Source organism: Condylura cristata, unplaced genomic scaffold (genome assembly GCF_000260355.1).
Source record: "Condylura cristata isolate star-nosed mole 26May11 unplaced genomic scaffold, ConCri1.0 scaffold00001, whole genome shotgun sequence".
Taxonomy (NCBI): Eukaryota; Metazoa; Chordata; class Mammalia; order Eulipotyphla; family Talpidae; genus Condylura; species Condylura cristata.
The window spans coordinates 65,581,109-65,602,497 of NW_004567102.1; the positions used below are offsets into that span (position 1 = coordinate 65,581,109).

General features: G+C 34.1%; 1 protein-coding gene across 2 annotated transcripts in view; it reads left to right on the forward strand.

Annotated features, from left to right (window-relative positions):
* LAMA2 (laminin, alpha 2) overlaps positions 1 to 21,389 on the forward strand; it is a 489,259-nt gene that overhangs the window by 283,854 nt on the left and 184,016 nt on the right. For both annotated transcript variants that reach the window (XM_004673842.1, XM_004673843.1), the window contains exons 15-18: positions 1,931 to 2,042; positions 6,411 to 6,524; positions 10,678 to 10,805; positions 17,855 to 17,941. In XM_004673842.1, coding sequence (XP_004673899.1) covers positions 1,931 to 2,042; positions 6,411 to 6,524; positions 10,678 to 10,805; positions 17,855 to 17,941 — 441 coding nt within the window. The remainder of the gene's footprint in view (positions 1 to 1,930; positions 2,043 to 6,410; positions 6,525 to 10,677; positions 10,806 to 17,854; positions 17,942 to 21,389) is intronic.

The window sequence follows — 21,389 nt, forward strand, 5'->3', positions numbered from 1 at the left end:
TTTGACAGAAACAAGATAGAATGGAACATGTAAATAGAAACAAAATATTTATTTGGGGTGGCTAACCAAAAGTAACACTCATTTAAGTAGTATTAAATAAAGAGCTTCAAAATAGAAAATTATAGAAAAAAATACTATAAAGTTTTAGATCAAAGGTTCCATTTTTTTCAAAGAATAATTTAATTAGCTGGTTGATTTTTTTTAAAGTAAATCATAGCCTATCTAGCTGTGATAAGAAATATAATATAAAAATTGAAAATGATCTTTTTAGTCCCAGGGTAGTGTTTCTGAAATGATTCCATTATTTTCAATACTAGCTTATATGATTATGTCTTTTCTCCTCATTTATCATCATATGTGTATTTCCAAGTCATAATAATAATGAGAAATAGCCATTGAAGCCACACTTGACTTAGTTGACAAATCTTTAATGCATCTCCAAACTTTAATACATTATGACTGCCAGCATTATGTATTTAAATGAATGCAGCATGTATCAAGAAAAGAAAATGACCATATTGAAGGGGGGGGGCTTCTTCATGAGTAACACTTAAAACTGTTAAATGCATTAAAATCTCATTTTACAAATAGCAGAACCTAATGAACATTGGGATTGCTCAGTGAATACTAATGTGGAATATTTCTGGGAAAGATTTTGAGTGTTGAAATTTTGCATAGTTCAAAATACTTATATAGATTAAGGAGAAGAACATCTGTTGTTCAAAAGACAAGTGAAACTTGGCAATTATTTGAAAATATTTGTGTTGTGTTGTACTTTAAATTGTTCCTTAAAGTAGTTAATTATCCATTTTTCTCTTTTGAAATAGTCGAATATTCTTTCTTTAAATTGTGTTTATCAATTTTATATTCAAAGTCCTGGAACTATATCTATATTCAATATACCAGTCTGCTATCTAGTAAACTGTGACAGTCTTTTGTGTCTTAATCAACTGGTATAACAATCATGAAATCATCTATTGCTGAATTACCCTTTTTTACATAAAAAATATAAGCTTGTCATGTGACAGTCTATTAATCTCAGGCAATTGGATATCACAGTATATTCTAAGGAGTTTTGGTCTCTGGTTTCAAGTCCTAACTTGAACAGCTTGAATTTATTTTGTTTATCAGATCAAGTAAGTATATTGTCTTCTACTTTTCTGATTTATGCATCTAATATATGGAAACTTTTCTGCACCATTTTTCACGGAATATATTAGTCATTTTAATGTAACATTATTCCATTCAACTGTCTGTTGATTTAATTATTTAAGTTTGTATCCTTCCATCATCCATCCATCCATCCATCTATACATTAAAAGTATATTGAGGTTAGATTGAAATGATCAGGTTAGATACATGGATGAGAAAACAATGAATATAATTTAAGCACCAAAATTAAAAAGTAATAATTTGAATTGATAATTTTAATTAATTCAAAAGTTTCACTTTTACCCACCAATGTACAGATTTATTTCTGAAAAAAAAAATCACCTTTTGTTTTCTTCCATCTTTTCTTTCACTTTAAACTTGGACTGCAACATTATGATAATCATCTGCCTCTACTTTCTTGTTTAATATAAATTGGGCCTGTGTTATATTTCCTTTTTAAAAAAATCCCTTCAACCATATGATTTTCAGTCCTTTATCAACCTGCAGAAAAGAAATCAAATTCATATTCACAAGCCACGTGGGAATGTTACCATATTTTATCAATGTTAGAAGGTTGGGCATGATTGTGAATGCCTCAGGGAAGATTTTGCCTAATAATAATGAATAAAAATAATTTCAACTTATGGAGTCATTAACTTTCTTCTTTGATGTAAATACAAATTATTTATTTATATCAAATGACTATACTATTCTTCCAGCTATATAAGACTGTAGAGCTTATTTCGTTATTTTTCATCTGTTGTTCTTTCCATCTCAGGCTGAGCTCTGTTGGCCTTGAATCTGCTGTCCCCTATCCTACTGAAGGAAACTCTGCCACAGCTGTGGAAGTTTGTCAGTGTCCACCAGGATACGCTGGCTCCTCTTGTGAAGTAAGTTTGCAAGAATACATCCTCAGTACATTCTATGTTTTTTCAACATTTCATTCAATAAACCATTCTTGAAGGAATTTAGTGTCTCCATTAATGATTGCACAACCAAATGATAGTGTATTACCTAACAAAGAAACGTGAATGGCTTCCAGAAAGTCATTACTTCCCAGTAAAGGGCTATCGCATTATGTTTTCTTGAACTTGTGTTTCTTTTGGTGAAATTACCTTAAAGTAGCTGAAAATACAGTATTTTCATAAGTGTTTCCCCTCTACTTAGTCAGTTGACAAAATAGAATGGATGCAGTATAATAATGTTTAATATTTCGAAATAATGTCCCTTCTTTCTACTAGGGACCAGGAATTTAGCATTAACTTTTTTTTTTAATTTCCTCCATTTTTGTTTTAAACTGTACCTTATTTACTGAGGTAATATTAATTTACAACATTGTATATAATTTAGGGGTGTCAGTTCATATTTCTTCAGGTGTATGTTACCATATTACTCCATTTTTTAAATCCTGCATACCACACTTTCTCTACTTTATTCCTAAGAATACCAAATAACATTTTTTTTGAAAGACACAACTTGTAAAATGTCAAAAATATGTCTGTGGAAGAAATACTTTGATCTGGAAAATTACCTATAAATCTTGGATTTATTTAGCTCTTTAAGTTTGAGATATTTATTATTGACACAATAGTTTAGGTTTATAATAAAATTAATGTTATCTGTGTATTTTCTTTAGGTAGTTTGAAAATTGATTTAACTTGAAGCCTGGTCAAAAAATATAAACACCATTGCCCCGATAGAGGTCATGGCTTGCAGATTAATAGGAGCTTAAATTCTTTAAAATGGTGCCTTTAAGGAATCATTTGAGTATACCAAGGAGTTCCACTTCAGCTCCCTAGCCCATTATGCCACTTACAGAAATACTGTAGGCATTGTTTTGCCAATTCTCTTGTACTTCAAAATAATGCAAGATTTCAGAAGATACATAGGGCATAGTCATGTGCATGACAAATGTTTTTCTTTCACTGGGCCCAAATTCACCTATCTAAAAATAAAAGTAAAAATAAAAGAAAATAATTCATTTAATAGTTGCTTTCTACATTTATGGTAGAGAATAACAAACAATGATGGAAAAAATAGCTCTCTCAATCCAAATTTAATTTTACGTGTAAAATATATGCTGAATTTGACAAAGCATATTGTTTGATTGAACCCAACAGTTTCTATTTCAAAACAGAAAGTTGTCTGAATCCTTAAATATTCATATCAGTTAGAATAATAAATCATTTTTTAAACATTTCCTTTAATATTTTTCTCCATATTAGTACTCATCATCTTTCATTCAAGTTCAAATCCCTGTTATAACTGTAAAATTATCAGAATATTGGGGTTGTATAATTCACTATTTTTTGTCTCTTCAGAAATCAATACTCAGAATCTTTGGGAAATTATCAATAAGATTACATTATAATCTGTATTCTTAAAAGAGCTAACAATCTTTAAGGAGACAACACACAGCTATGAAATGTTGGCTCACAATACTTAGGAGGCCAATATGTGATATATGTGATACAGAAAATTAGAGCGGTCATCTCTTACAGGGGTGTGATCAATTGCAGTGGAGAGATATGTATTAGAAAATATTCTTGATTGGAAAATATGTCAACTTGGATGCTAGATTATGTTAAAATATAGATAAGAAGAGAAAAACACATGAATGTAGAATAGTAAGGATAAAACAAGCAGAGGATGAATGGTTAAAATTTTCTGTGTCTCTTACACAATAAATATTTGGTAAATAAAATTATTTAGAAGTCAAAAAAATTGCTTAGTTGAATCAAGAAGCAATGAATTCTGAAACTCTGGCATTTCTCTCTGACCATCTTCAGTTTCCTCCTCTCAATATTTCTTGCTTTCTTTTTTTTTTTTTATCAAATTTGCTATGCCTAGATCATTTTGATCTATTCCATGTATTGTTTGCTTTTTTATAGGGTTTACAAGGCCATTAACTCTACTTTTATCTTTAATATCTTTGAGCCCTTAAAAGCTAAGTAAACTCCAAAGATCATTAGTATATTAATTCTCTCTACCCAAGGCAGTAAAACCAACTCCACTACAAAATCATTCTCTTACTTTCATAGACAGCTATAATGTTGATCATAATCTTTACCCAAAATTCTAATTTGTTCTCTTGTAAATCCCTCATTTGTTTGTTTTTTAATATTTAAGTGTTTAAAAGAGAGTAAACAGTGGTTTAGGGCCAAAATGGATGGGCCTTGAGGTGATTATGCTAAGGGAAGTAAGTCAGACAGTGAAAAACGGATATCAAATAGTTTCACTTATCTGTGGAATATAAGTAACCCACAAAGGCACACTGGCAAAGAACAGAAAAAGTAATTCTCAGATTCTGTGAAAAATATACTGGTTGCCATAGGGAATAAGGTGGAGGGAGAAAAGGATAGGGGGAATGAGTGTCTTGGCATGGGGGTAATGGTAGCAGTGAGTGAAGCAGGTGAACTATGGAGGTATGAACATGTACCCCCAAAGTTATATAGATAGTTAAATAATTGAACAGAGAAGGAAGCTATGGAAAGAGGGGGGCAAGGAAAGAAGTGAAAAAGGAAGGGATGGATGGAGGGAGGAAGGAAAGAATTTCCATTGGAAATTGGTAACATGGACTAGAACATTTTTGATTGAGAAATGGTTGCAGGAACAAATTAGAATGGCTTGAAGTGTGAAAGGAAATAAGGCAGAAAATACTTCCTAGGGGCATTTGAAGCTTGAAGTAGGAGAAGGTGAGATAAATAGTATATTTGCAGGGGGCCTCTCTGGTGTCCTAAGGGTTAAGTCTCAGTACAATCACCGTTATGGACTGAGTTCAATCCCTAGCTGGGGAGATAACCGGCACAGCAGACCTCTCCTATGCTGTCTGCTGTTCCCCTTAGTATGTTTTTTTAAAGGTAAATACTGTGTATTTGCAATGTTCTTAAAAACTTATTATTGAAAATTCCATGAAAATCTACACTTAAAATAGTAAATAAAGTACCTCCTAATTACTGGCATCTTTAATTTTTACTTACCTCTGGATATACAGTTTCATCAATTCTTAGAAATGTGTATTATCGATTTCTATAATGATCTAAGGTGGCAAAAAATTAATGGGAAGAAGTGATTAGAAAGGAAGAGAAAATTAACCTCTTATTTCTTGTGCTGCTCAAATTAAGTGGAAAGTCGTTTCCACTTTCCTTTCAGATAAGAAACATCTTTTTTTTCCATGTGTTTGCTATAGAAGCTGAAATTTGGGAGCTCTCATATCCTGAGGCAAAAGAACACTCCCCAGCAATACATAGCACAGTTCTTTATTACTTCATTGGTTTTGCTCTTGTTTTTTCTTTTCAACTGGGGGAGAAAAAGACCTTTTCATGTTATATTATGTTGTATTTAACCATCTGGACATATAATAAATATCCCACAAAACCAATTATCTCTTGAGGGAGATCGTAAGCTGTTAGAGGGCAGCGATTGTGCCTCTCCCTTACTTCATCTCCTTCCCAGTTTGTAGTAAACCCTGCAGAAGAGAAACTTAATTTAAAGGTGATGATAGACTTAGCACTATTGCTGTCACGCGGTGACCTAAGATCCAAATAGCCTTTTTTAATAGAATTATATTTTATATAATAAAGTGTTTCACATTTCAAAAAATGGTATTTATAAAGTTCTGGTAGAATACTGGCATAAAATGTCAAGAGAATATATGGTAAATAAACCATTAATTATTTTATATAAATTTGAGAAAGTATAAGAGGGTGGGTACTGAGATGAAAAATATGTATTATATGTGTAGAACTCAGCTGTATGTATGGCCCAGTGTTAGAATAGGGTGCTACCTTGTTCTTATTCTTCCAGATGACTGCAGAAGTTCTGAAAGTGAAGGAGTTAAGGTCAGTTCATATGTGGAAAGGAAAGTGAATTCCAGAGAATCCACATTCCTTGGGTGACCTTAGCTGCTGTCTTAGGTTAAGGTTCTCTGAAAAATCCATTTATGCGAGCTGCTTCTTTTCAATACTTTTCTATTTTTCTTTCTGTTCTTTTTACTTTGAGACTGTCAATTCTTTATATCTCTGCTTTATTTTACCATTTCAGAAGAGACACCAAGCTAATGCTTCCTCTAATTTCATACCTGCCAATAATGCTAAGGTCAGTACCCAGCATCATGTCAGAAGAAATAGCTTTGGAGCAATACTTCAGCGATGGTGATTCTATGACAAGCACTTTTGCTGAGTTTGCTACCTAAATATCGTATAAAAAAACAAGGTTTAAAAAAAAATCCCTGAAACTGACTTGAAACCTTCTTCCAGTCCTGTTGGCCTAGGCACCGGCGAGTTAATGGCACACTTGTAGGTGGCATCTGTGAACCATGCCAGTGCTTCGGTCACGCGGACTCTTGTGATGACATCACCGGAGAATGCCTGGTGAGTGTTTGCCTCTTGGCGGTGCTGACTGAAAGGCTGAAATCAGCTCATGGGCTCTGCAATTCAATTACTAGCTTTAGGGCCTTGGACACCGGAGGAGTGAGTGGAACAAGATCTTTGTACTGAGGGAGGGAGTTTGCGAATGCCCTTTTCTGTGTGATCTTCTGGTTTAACCAACAGTAGTAAGTGCTTTTTTCATGTTAATCTAAGAACTAAATTACAATCGGGCACATCATAATAAAAACATACCTAACGATGGGTACATATGTTCCAGGACATAATGGTTTCTATATCTCCAGTGAATCTATATAAAATAGACTACTTCAACAACAGGAAGTTATTGATATGAAATGTAAGATATAATCTTTACATAAATCTGTCCTCTTCACATTAAAATGTTATTTTTTTATTTAAAATTTTAAGTTTTAGGTGAATATAAATGTTATATGTATTGAATAGATTAAAAATAATAAATACATGCAATATGTATTCACCAGAGCTGCTTACCCAATTATAATTAAGTGTATACTTTTAAGTAGAAAAAAAAAAAGCTCTAAAGCATTTTCTTTCCTGCTAAGAAAGCTTTGGATTGGAGAATTGTGCTGAATAGACCATTCTGATTAACTCAAGGGCATGTTAGTTTTATATTGTCTGACATGGCATGAAGCTTGAAACAACATTTCTCATTTCATTAGTCTTGCAGAAACACAATTTGAAACAGTGCCAATTCAGGAGGATATCATATTCTCATTTCCCTTCAGAATTTAAGGCAGGCTGTTATCTATATTTCTTAATATTCTCTTTATTCTCATCCCACCAAAACCATTTTTTCCCTATTGTAAAACATCTGGGAAAAATTCAAAATGAGAATTCAAGGCTTTTGTTTCAATGTAATTTGGCATTTAGGTTTATTGAAGTTCTTTTGGTTTTATCTTTATAAGATTTTGTTTAATTGAATTGTAGTATAAAGGATGTTAAGCCTTAATTTGTAGATCAGTAGATTTTTCCAAATGGCATTTTTATGACAGAAAGGCTAAGTGATTTTTATTTTAATTATACCATAAGTCTTTTAAAATTTACCTTGGGAAGAACATTGAGATTCAGCACATTACTAACATGCAATAGGAAATTTTCCACACAAACTGATATAGTTTTACTAAATCTATAAAGACAAAGATGCACATATCATGATACCAAGTTTAAAAATTTCTGATAGTAATTTGTGGTGAATTCTTAGGATTAAAACCTATCTTCTTTTTGGTCCATTTGATTATGATAGTTCTAAGAATGGAAGTCCTTTTTAGAATAAAAGTTTCATTTAGTTTTACTTGGGAAGGGAGAAAAGAGAAAGTAGTGATTATCTAAGTCCTCATGCCAATAACACCCAATTTATTTAATGTGTTCTTGGAGAGAGCAGAGGAAATCTGAGGGACTAGTATTTTCACTTTGAAATACTGTTTTTTTTTTTTCTATCAGTGCATTTACCAGGTAACTTATAAAATTTACAGATAAATTAACTCTTAGTTTTGTTTGACTATGAAATCTCTTTCAAAATTAACTACAATAAACTTACTTTTTTTTTGCAAAGTTTTACTTATTTATGCATTCATACAAATATTTACTTATTTATTTATGTATACATACCTCCTGTATAAGCCGGAGGTAATGGGGATGAGAGGATTCACCAGAGACAAAATGGGGAACAGAACAGGCAGATCTACTGAAATACACTACTCTGGGGGAGCAGTGGGCAGGACAGAAGAGGCCTGCTGTGCCATGTGTGTGATCCACCCTGGCTAGAGATCAAACTCCCCCTGCGGTGGCTGTAGATAACATCACAATGATGCATCTTAACACATTGCACCACCAGGAAGGCCCCTAAAATACATCCTGGATATCAGATCTAAATTTAGATGTCTGTTAGCAGGTGGACTTATGAAAAGGTCATTTTAACTCAAAAATACATGGGAAGTGACCCAGAGGACATTTAAAGACACACTTGGAGATTGCATACTTGCTACTTCTTGTGGTCTTGTGATAGTAATATGTACAGACATTTGGGAAACACTTGTAGTAGGGCATCCAAAAAATTAATCAGTCCATCAGAAGGAACCTTTCCTCATTTTCACTATTTCATTATGTTATTGTCTAGTGTTATTTTATGGTTTCAACTGCAGGAAAACTTGACTTTTAAGATTCGTTTTATTTCATTTAAGTGAAATAAAGCCTCAGAAAATGTAAGAAATGTCTACAGTAAGGAAAATTAGAGTCTCAGTTGTCTGAAATTTCCAGTTGAGTTTTAGAAATACCACTTTCAACATGGTTAAGGCATAATCGATATTATGACCTTACTTTGTGAAACCTCTTAGTTTTTGAAGATATGATTTTGATTGTGTCCATAAGACAAAATGCAAAGACCTATTACAGCAAAAATTCAATTATTTAATAATAGCCAATTTTATCTAAACTTGAAAGCCAAAAGAAACTAATATAAGTAAATAAAAAAGGATACTCATTCTTCAAATTGATCCATATTTTGGAAAATTCAACCCAATATGCTGGTTTAGACAACTCTTGATTCTGAAGTTAACCTTTATGCTATCTTTGAAAAGAGGTTGGTAAATCAATTTGAAAGAGAATTTAAAAGAAGTTAAAGAAATACCTATTTGCAAGTATCACAAGATACTGAAGAATTACCTATTTACTTCAAGTTGATGAAACTGTCATGGTATTTTAGAGCTTCAAAACTATAAATCAAGTTGAGCTCCCTTATTTTACAGGAGGTATAAAAAGTCCAGAGTTAAATAATTAAATTTTAATGTAGATGTTCTTTATTCAATAAAGATATCTTTCACACCTTCCGTAATATTTAAACTATATTTTAAGCTATGTATATATTTGTTTGTTCTTTATGAAATTCAATTATCAAATATGTTTGAAATTCAGTCTTAAAAATTATAAGTATATAATAATTCAGAAGATTCATTAAGTCACACTGGTTATAACAACTGTCATTCAGATTGACACATTTTACTTTACACTTAAAGCAAATTTATATTTTTAACTTCCTCTGTATATTTTGCTATTGATAAAAATCAAAGATTTATATCCTTCAGCTCTTTTAAACTGTTTTCAAAATGAAACTTACATTTTGTATGCTTGCAAAATTAAAAATGTCTTTAATCATAATGAAATCTTATTGTATGAATTTAAAAAAAACATTGAATGCATGTTATGAAAACACCAGACACTGAAGATGTCATGCCCACATAATGCCATAATAGTCAAATTGTGCTTTGAGAACTTTATAGGCAATCCCGTTGCTTGATTACCTGCATGATTCAACTTTATAGCTATATTGATGAATTTTGTGAACACATCCTGAATTGATGAATGTAATTTAATTGATATGAAATAATCAAGATATACATGATTTTGTTTTATCTCTTTATTTGTAAATGGTACTGGGTTAAGCATACTGATTGGAAGAAAAATAGTGTTTTAAAAAAGAAAATATTTTCTTTTAAAAATGTCTAAGAAAATTGTTATTTGCTTGAGGGTTCATTGACTCATTATATATATTTTATTTTCTTAATATTCTTAGTGCTTAATTATGAATAAAGAAGCTCTTCACCTATGCTGCATATTAGCACATTAACAAATCATCATAACCCACTATGGTCCAAATTAATCTGTGAGATAAGAGGAGCACAGCCCCAGAGGATTTGTAAGATTAGCCAAGTTTTTCATTAAAATGCAGGTTAAGCTAATCTAAATTTTTACCTAAATCAGCTACAATATCCACTAAACATATATTATTAGGGCTCTATAACACATAGCCATACAGACCAAATCACATGTATTTCCTGTAGAAAAAAAATAACTGGGAAAAGAAAACTAGATTTGCATAATGAAAAAATCATACTGGATTTACATTATCTTTCTTCAAGTATGCACATGCTGAACTAGCATGTAGTTTTAAGCTAAATATTAAATTAGCTTTCAGTGCTATTACCCACCTGTAAAAATGACTGTTTAACATGGAAAATTATTCTTCTTGCTTAGGGACAGACTAATGACTCTATGCCTATTTTTGGTAACATTTTGATGCTTGGAACCAAAATAATCAACTCTGATGTGCATTCTTTCTCAGAACTGTAAAGATCACACAGGTGGCTTATACTGCAATAGATGTCTTCCTGGTTTCTATGGTGATCCTACTAAAGGGACATCTGAAGACTGTCAGCCGTGTGCCTGTCCACTCAATATCCCATCCAATAAGTGAGTAACAAACTTGCCCTTCTAATTAGTTTGGCCTCCCGAGTTGCAAGTGTATTTTTACATGGTATGTGCTTTTTCTCTTGTCATATATAAATATCTAATAAATAATGTGTGAATTATTGAGAAGGCATATGAGTACTTCTAGACATAAAACATATAAGGCTCTGGCAATTATTTCTGTAAGATGTTTGATTTTTTTAGCTTCAATTCCAGTGATTTAGTACCTAAGGAGAGAATTGAAATAGAAATGCCCTAATCAACTCCAAACTACACATTTTATACAAACATAAACATGTGCACATGGACTCACATGAACAGATACACCTGCCCCTTTACTATAGTAAAAATAATGCTGCAGTAAATGCTCATTTGAATTGAAATTCTCCATTCAGAATATTTATTTGTGAATCTTGTGAATCTTCAGCAAGCCACAAATATATTTACTTTTATCTATGTATCTATTTATTTATCTATCCATCTATCTACCTACTTACCTACCCACCTATCTGTCTATCTATCTATCTATCTATCTAGCATAGAGAACTAGTTTTCATTCTACTCCTGATCCAGAATATCACAGGCACAGCTAGCAATCCTACAGAGCTGGCCGTTTGTGATAGCATGTGAATCTAAGCCCAATGTATGTTTAGCAATATGCAGTTGATGAAATGATAGACCTGGTAAATTTATCTGCATGTCTGACCTATGTTACTACTATATGTGTGAGCACCAAATAGGAAGAGAAACTTGCTGGGGTAATTATAAACACTAATGGCCTGTCCCTCTCTGTTTTCTGTACTTCTACTATAATAATTGTTTGTAATTGTGTTCCTGAAAGAAAAAAGAAAGTCAGCAAGCATTATCACATCATCCATCAGTTCCAAAGGGACTGAAGCCTCTGTGTGGTGCCCACTGATGGCATTTTCTAAAGTATGTGCATTTCATACACCTTGTCAGCTTAATAATAGCAATATCAGTAACACCAGATAGTTAAAGATTTTCCGTTGTCAAGGTACTTCCACTTAACATTAAATCATACATGGTATCCACAGGAGTAGACTTAGGAGTAGAGTAGTAACTGATTTTTAACTTCCATTTTTAAATACAGCATTTTCATTAGTAGGAAAAGGAAATGTTAATCAATTTAGCTTAGAAATTCTGGAATTTTGTCTATAGTCATAAATATTTAAATTCAAAACAACTTTGGAAATAAAGATAGCTACATTGAACAACTGTGATGAGAAAATTTTAGTTTAACTTAATAGCCTGAATTTTTGTTTTGATCACAAAATTGTGGAACAGTTGATGATTTAGAAAAACTCTTATTTTAAAAGTCATCACTATCGTATTCTGAGAATACATTGAATAGTCACATATAAACCAGGAAATTGAATTTGAATTTTCACAGGTTAATCAGGTAAAAAAATGCTAAAGGTTGCTGCAACCTTCATCTCAAAGTGTAAGGCTTAGTGATAGTTTTGCCTTGGTGATTTATCTATTTAATTCATGGTCATAAATCACAAGCATTTTGACTCCAAATTTCTGAGATAATATTGCTAAATAAATCAATGTGTAGGAGATAGAGATAGATTGTTATAATTATTATGATATATGAATATAGACAGGATTATAATATTTAAATTATATATGTATATATCAACTTCATCAACTATTTACAGTGTCCACTGTTTGCTTATCTCCTTCTCATCTTGAAGATATATATATTCTAGGTATAGATTGTAACTTTGCTAATGAATTTATCTCTAGAGAAGCAAATAAAAATGTAAATATTTCAAATGTTTTATATTCATTAATTTAGCATCACAGAAACTTATAGATTAAATATGATATGAAAGAGACACATGATTGTCTATTTGAACACTTACCCTGTGTTTGAACAGATATTACTGAAATCATTATAGATTTTATCAGCCATAAAATAAAATTAAAGATATTCTTGGCACAAGTCTCACCACAGTACTGGTCCTAAATAAGTTTTATCTACAGCATTATTATAAATACTACTTCTGGGTTTGCATCAAAAATACTAAATTTTAATCTTTTGAAAGAATATTTTATAAATCTGAGGTTTGATCTCACTCAGGGAACCACATTATATTATTGTTTAAATTAGAACTTATAGAAAAGTATAAATATTTTAAGACAAAAGGTAAATTTAAGGAAGTATTCAATGCAACCACAGTCTAGAAATTTTAGAGAGTGTTAGATATTTTAGAGCCCTTTCCTAGAGTGGGTAATTCTGATCTGTCTTTTAATCCTATATGCCACAAAGGAATATTAAACTCCAGAGAAATGAAATGCTTGATCGTGATCATGCAGCTTGCTTGTTGCAGAACCGATATTAGACCCCATATATTCTCATTCACCTGCCTGGGCTTCTTCCTGAGACTGCAGAAATAGCAACAATTACAAAGACATTAGAAAAAAGCAATTGGGGCCCTCTCTGGTGGCACAGTGTGTTAGGACGCAACATTGTGAGGCTATCCTTAGCCACTGCAGCATGAGTTCAATCCCCAGCCAGGGAGGTGACCTACATGGTGTGGCAGACTTCTGATCTGCCTGCTGCTCCCTTCAACAGTGTATTTCAGTACATCTACTTGTTCTGCTCCCTACTTTCTTCCTGGTGGATCCTCTCACCCCCCTCCTCCGCACCTCTGGCCTATATTCCAGTCCTTGTGTGCATAGATGGGTAAATCTTAGAAAAAGAAAAATTAACATATGGGGTCTCCCTGGTGGCTGAAGAAGTTAAAATGAAGCACTATGAAGCCATCCACAGCCACAGCAGCACAAGTTCAATCCCCAGCCTTGTTGCTGACCCACATGGTACAGCAGCCCTTTCCTGTCTTGCCCGTTGCTCCCCTCAGTGATGTATTTCAGTGGATTCACTTGTTCTGCTCCCCACTCTGTCTCTGGTGAATCTTCCCATCCCCCATATCTCTGGCCTGTACCCCAGTTGTTGTATGCATCAGTAACTAAATCTTTAAAAAACAAATTAGACATATGAACATATGTTGGCAAAATTTTTGAGGTTTTATTAAGTCACCGTGATAATGCTGGGAGGCATGATGTTAAGTATTTGCTTTCACAACTTACCAATAAGGAATATTTTATCACACAGATCCTATGATCCTGTTTTGAAGAATGAGAAAGTCAGGTTTGCAGAAATACAGCATACAAAGGTCCCGATAATAACACAATTCTAATTACAAACCCAATTATGGGCATTAGGGTATTAAATCATATTTCATTTTATTTGAAATAAAAGAAATATGTGTTTGTTTAATGATTCTTCTGAGAATAAGTAGAACAAAGATCATTGATCTGAAGGAAGAAAAACACTCATGGGAAAACAACAGGCATTTATGTGATCTAAACAAAAACCATGAAATAATGAGTTTTCCTTCATTTTCTCCTCTTCCTCTCAGTTCTCTATTCCTTTGGCACTTCTGCTTGACATTCTCTTATGCTGCTCCTTAGTTTCCTCACTGACACTTGGCAGCTTTTTATCCCTTTTTGGTTTATCTTGCCTGACCCAAATGTTCCAGAAAACTGTTAGTTTAAAGGAGTCCCTATTTCATATGCAATATGCAAACACACAACCGCCCAGATTCCCTAACACTAATGTGGAAAGTTCTTGCCAGTGACTAAAGAATGGTTATTTCATATTACATCACAGTCCTAAGAGGCAATTCAGGCAATTAGTTAAGAGAACATTCAAAGATATAGGTTGCTCTGCCACTATCAAATCAACATGTTTTAGCTGTGCATTTTGTGCTTTAATGTACCCTTCATTTTATCTTATCTTTTTATGCATTTTCTCTTTAAATATTATATCATTTTATTTATGACAAGCAACATTCAATTGTTTTTGGAATAAGGCTAACTTGTATCTCTGTGTGTTTATTAATGTCATAAACATACATATATGTTCACATACACATTCATGTATACTTAGTATATAGACTTATAGATATGAAATAAGTATAGAAATCTATATGCTGCCATTTAAAGGGACTACTTCCATGGAAGATCCTTCTATTTATTCCAAATAGAAGCTGCTTCTCTGCTCCCTGTTTGTGGAACATGCCTGCTGGCCCTGGATCTCTTGCATCTTCTGTGCATTGGAGTAGATAATCCAGGAAGCAGAAAGAGCACTCTCTGTGCTAGTGGAGAACTGGCCAACTAGAGTTAAATGCCATAATCTTGGAATGAATTGAAGTCAACATGATCTTACAGTTCCCCTTTCTATCACAGAGCAGTTAATTTCACATTTTGCTAAAATCTCTGTCAAGTTGCTGCATTTGCCAGTCCAAATTCTGTAGATATTTTGTGCTGAACATGTTTGTCTCGTTCTGATGTTCTGTTTGCTCTTGAATATCATCTTCTGCCCAGCTATAACTGCAGTTACAGAATTAAGAGAGTGAACCCTCATTTTGTGTTGTTTAAAGAATACTGAAGTGCAAATACAAATTTTTGAGGAGGTTTATTTAGATGCATCATGGTAAGTAGTTCTGTTTCTGAAACTTTAGATTCACTTAATTCTGGTTAGTTATGGAAAGAAGGAATTTCGAATTAGAAATCATAAGTTCGAGATTCCCTGTTAAATTCACCTGGAAATTGGCAAGGAATTGAGTAAAGATATTATTGAACAGGGGAAAATTATGCCTGTGCCTGCCCTATCTAACTAATAGGATTTTGTGAAAATTCAATATTTTTTTTTAAAAAGCTCTCTAAAAATGTAAAGAGCTAGTTCAATCTAGCATATTATTATAACTTAATTTATTCCTGAAAAAAGTATTGATTTTTGTCAGTGCACACATTTTACTTTACTTCTGTCAATCTTACCTGATATGTGAGTGTATTTAAGAGCTAGAAATATGATTTATAAATAGCCCTAAAATATCAGAAGCCTTGTCATGCACCTTTGACATGACTTACGGTAAACTGATTTAGAGCTACAAAATATAATTGATGTGATTTTCTTTCAATCACTGTGGTCCCACATGGGTAGAAAACCTAGGGCTCCTAGTTAAAGTCATTTTCTCCATGGATGATAAGATCATTATAGAACGTCAATTTTAAAAGAAGACATACGAGTATTCTAGAAATTTGTCAAAATCCAATCCTTCCTTTTGTGTCTGTAAACAATACCAAATCATAGAATGAGAATGGGGAAAAAAATCTTGATTTTTTTTTTCCCGTTGTTACACATGACTCTTCTCTTCAATACAATCACACTCCCACCCAGAAAATCACCCACAGTGAGTCCCCATTAGCACAGAGGTGACAAGTCACAGAGTGTTCTCTAAGAAGCATTTCCTTCAGAACACACAGAGATGTGTCTTTTTCTCTGCTAATGACAACCACCAGAAGCCTCTTTATTTTTAAATTTTTTAAAAAGATTTATTTAGTAGTTCATACAGAACTCGGGTACAGGCCAGAGGTGCAGGGCCAGTGAGAGGCTTCACCAGAGACAGAGTGGGGGAGCAAAACAGGCAGATCTATGAAGTACATGGCGGAGAGGTACAGCGGGCGGGTCAGGAGAGGTCTGTCACACCATGTGTATCACCTCTGGGGCAGGCGGGGATTGAACTCATGCTTAAGTGGCTTTAGCTTCTTAGTGCTATGCCACCAGGGAGGGCTGCACCAGAAACCTTTAGTGTGGACTATTTTATCTAGATAGTAGTTGTAGACTCAAGATATCTCACATTTTCTCTGTTTTGCCTCAATAGATTCATTTAGACTGTCCACTGAAATGAGATTTTAAATGAGTTTAAAATGATAGAACTACTTAGTTCTCATAGCTTGCTACTATCAAAAATTAAATAAGAATTATGAGGTGTTTACAGGCTACTATGAGTTAAATCAGTGGAATATTCTCCAAAAATAATACCCATCATCAGATGTGCAGATGAGTTAGGAAAGCCACCCACTGTCAGGAGCAAAAGGAGATCTGGGCTTACAGTGTTTAATTTGTTGCTCTCTTTAATTCATGTAGTCATCAGGCAAGCCTCTACTGGAATATCCTGTCATATAGAATGGAAATTAGTTCTATTTAGGAAAAACATAATGGGAGGAAGTTAATTGGGGCTCTTCCTTTCTAAAATGGTAGAGCAGCTGAATCAAAGAATTTGAAATGGCTGATTGGTTCTTCAGAGAGCACATGTCAATCTTGGAGGAAGTGTTCAAAGGTTCAAGTGCAAGTGGTGTCGCCACAAGACAGAGAAAGACCAGAGTCGAACATGTTGAAGGCCCCAGCCAGCACGTAATTACTCTCCTGGCTCCTGACTTGGGCTTCAATTCAGTTTTGGTGTTAGGACACTAACTGGAAATATGTGCAAAATGAGGTAAACTTTGGAAGATGTCTGAAGATTTGAAATGGCAAGGCCGTTTTGTTTTGCTTTATCCTAAATGTAGGCAAAAAGCACATTTGATCTCTTCTAAAAGAATTTTGGAAATTTCCATCTGTGTAAATAGCATGTCCGTGAATCAAGGACCATTGTGCTTACACACACAGAAACACACACACACAGCGTAGTAGTATTTCCAGTGACACTGGAAATAGGACAGTAACATTACCTCCACTTCTACCATCACTTCCACTATCACATACTGAGTTTTCTAGCATTTCTAACAGATTTCTCTGGGCTGATCTCTGTTCGAATTCAGTATGATTGGACCAGATAAAAAGGCATACATGACTGTGTTTTGCCAGCCTGGGGAATCCCTACAAAGCGGCTGTACAGTCCCACTTGTTATTGATGATCACGTACCCAGAACAGCCAAAAGTCAGTTAATAACATGTCACAGGGATACTGCTCTCCGCTGGGCTATATTCATGTCTGCAGAAATAGCAGTGTCATTTCATTCTCAATTGGCCAGACCCTAATCTCTGTCTGTGAGACTGAAATGACCAGCCTGTACCCTCTGTCACAGCAGAACTGGAGAAAGAGAAATGAAAATATGCTGCTAATGATTTTGTGTTTGTGCTTCTTCCTTGTCCCTGTTGTTCCCCAACATGAACATAGTTTTAGCCCGACGTGCCATTTAGACCGCAGTCTTGGATTCGTCTGTGATAAATGCCCTGTCGGGTACACAGGACCACGCTGTGAGAGGTAAGCATACACTACACTGTCTTTCAAAATGATTTCTGTCTTGGGAGTGATAAAACCACGGGCATTATCATCCTTTCCACTACCCCAGAAAAGCTGCCACACTTGTGAGGTGAAATAAAGTATCTCACCACATTTGTCAAACAAATGCATTATATTTTTATAGTTTATTTATTCTCTAGAAATTGTACTATAAATCTGCATTCACTCAGAGAATATTTGATTAATGTTTTAATCTTAAAGGTTAAGCATTAACTTACAGTCTTTCTAGAAAGTATTGTTCAAGTGGAAAGTCATGTACTTTAAGATTTATCTTACTGTCTACCTTGCCACCATTTATTTTTCATAATTAACCTTTTGTCCTTAAAATGTGGCTTAAATGTATGGTTCATAGTTCAGTGAGTGGTCCATAATTTATCTTAAATATATTTGAAAATAGAAACAAAATGTAATTTATTTTTATATCCTCTTCTAATAACTCCTAAGTCAGTGTTTTAATTCCAGTTGATCTTCTAGGTTGCCTTGTCATGGAATAATATTCCATAGATGCTATTTTTTGTAATGTGTGCTATATTTGTTCCTCCTGAAATCTTTTTGAAGATAAGTATTTTCTGCATTTCACTCTCAATATAAAAAGTAGAAACTACCCCTTGATATCGTTGGCAAAATAGTAATATTGCTTTGATCTTAGTACTGAAAACATTCCCTTTAACTGCTATCACTGTGGGGGGAAGGGCGAAGAAGCAGAGGAAATGACCTGCTTTTACCCATCATCACCAGGGCTAACCCCACAAGGTCTATTTCTGCCTCTCTTATCCTGGCCTCTTGGCATCCATAACCCCTGTTTCAGCCAGGGTGTATGAAGTTAATGAAGCAACAGCCAATCACCCAGAGAGAATTTAGCTGGCAGCTCACAGTGTGTGGACAAAACGCCAATGTCAGTTCTTAGCAGCAACAAGTACTCTTTGAGTATGACAGCATCTGCAAATTAGTCATGGAAGAGCAGAACTAAAATGAGGAGGTTTGCTTGCATTCAAGAAACTGGAGGTCTTTAATTGTGTTTTTTTTTTTTTAAGGCACATTATTTCTTATTCTAATAGGAATGCATATCATTGCCAGGATAGATTTACATCAAATGCCTAACCTCCAGCTCACTACAGGCAACCTTTCTTTCAGCATCTGGAAAAATGACAGCTTTTCTGTCATATAAGGCCATTAAATCCACTTATCTAGGTGAGCATAGTCTCTGATGTATTTATAAAGCTTAGCTTCATACTCTGTATTTTCTATATATGTTTGACAGTAGCTTCTGATCCATCCACAATTTAAAATCCTAACAAACATCTTATCAACAACCATGTCTAGGTACAGGTCTAGATACAGACTATGAACAGATGCATTACATTCATCCTAGCTCTAAAGCAGCTCACATCTTTAATGTGAGTGATGGTTGGGTATATCCTGGAGAGAATTCTGACTAACAAAACCTACCACGAACAGAAATATCTGACAAAAATAATCATTTGCTCTCCAATATCTCTGTTAGTCTGATTAAAAGGCAGATGGAAAGGTGCATATACAGTTACAGTTTAGCAAATGGTATAGCTTATTTCTAATTCTAGTTTCTGAGTTAAAAAATAATCCTAAAGTATCACTATATAGAAGGTGGGATTAGTCTATTTTTCTAGTCATAATTTGCTAGAAATATATAGGGATTATCATTTCTCTGTATATGTGAGTTTTATCATTTCTCTGTATATATGAGTCAAAAAGTCCATTAGGTGGATCCAACAATTAAAAGAAACCTTTCTTTTGACATATACAGGTTGTCATGGAAGGGAGGGAGCACAAGGGTTGAGCAGATCCTGTTTGCATTGAAATTCCTGTGATCAGTGCTATTCTGAGATTGGTATAATCAGTTTATGCTCATCGCTATATAAAGTTAGTATTAGAAAATTAAAGCAGAGTCTTCCAAATTGTGACTGCTCTTGTAATAAAGAGTTCCGTGCTTGTATAAGTTTGAGAAGATGTATTAGCATTTGAAAGTTCTGACATGTCCTCGAGTGAAGAAGTCTATTCAATTTGTTTAATTCATCATTTTCTAATCTTATATGACCATAAGCCCCTACCTTTTATTATATAACAAGAATATATCTCAGACTGTTATCCAGGTGGACAAGAATTTATCACATAATATACATTGTCACAATTTAATTTATATTTTGTAAGCCTTGAACTCAGAAACAATTGTATTACTTAAAAATGAAATTTCTTTCCCTTTGTCATTACTTTCCAGGTTTGACTCAAAATTCTAACAAGTTCAGTTAGTCCTGTGGAGCTTAGATGCTTGAGTTTGTGTGCGTGTGTGTGTGTGGTGTTTGTGTGTCTGTGTGTGTTGGACAAGAGGTCTGATTGGAGTGCTCAGACCTGAATAATTCACCCACATGTGTCTGCTAACCTCTTCTCCCCCTGCCCCCTTCTCCTGATTATCCTTCTTTTAAGTGTATTAACTCTCCCTTCACACCACTGGGGAGCATAGGATATCAGTCCATACTCGGACACCCCGTACCTTCCCTCTCATTACTTCTCTTCCAGCTCTGATTTGTGTTTGGAAATGAATTGCAGGAGGAGACACCTCCTTGTATAAATAGTTACTATGAGAACCCAAATCCAGAAGGTTTCCAGTTATTGCTTTCTTCTGTATCTGATTCCTTCACTCAGTCATGTAGCACAGTGCAGGAAAATTGAAACACAAGAATGACAAAAAATGATACAACAAAGTATTGATTACTATTCTGTCACATGTAGAAACCAAGTTTCAGTTGGGAAAATCTTGGGGATGAAGTACCCATATTTGAGATATAACTATTTTGTTCTGACTGGGGAATGTTTCAAACAATAGAAAAAGAAGAAAGCTAGGGAGTGAGGAACTGAAGTATTCATCAAGGCACTTTACTAAGATTCTAGGCTTTTACATGTGGTCAAGAAGGAATAGAAAAGAGGAAAGCAAGAAGACAGTATCGTAAGTGACAAAATGGGGTATGTGTTGCAGCATCAAAAGAAATTAAAAAGAACATGGGGAGTGGGATGGTAAACTGGGTGCTAATGACATCTGTTCTTGGCACTAAATTACTTTTAGAACAAGTTTGTAACCACAACCACATATTCCATATCATGGAGGAAAACATCTAAAAATCTGTTGTAAGTTCAGCATGTGGGGCTCATAGAATCCTTAATGGGAACTATGCATCCGCCAAAGTGTGCCCCTCACACCCATAACCAAATTTTAAGAACTCTTCTCTAAATGAGGAGAAAGAGGTGAGACTAATTTCACAGTTGCCACAGAATGCAGAAGATATTTGAATATTTACTTGCAATTTTTTAAATTTTATTTATTTATTCATACAGAACTGGGGTACAGGCCAGAGATGCGGAGGGTGAGAGGATTCAC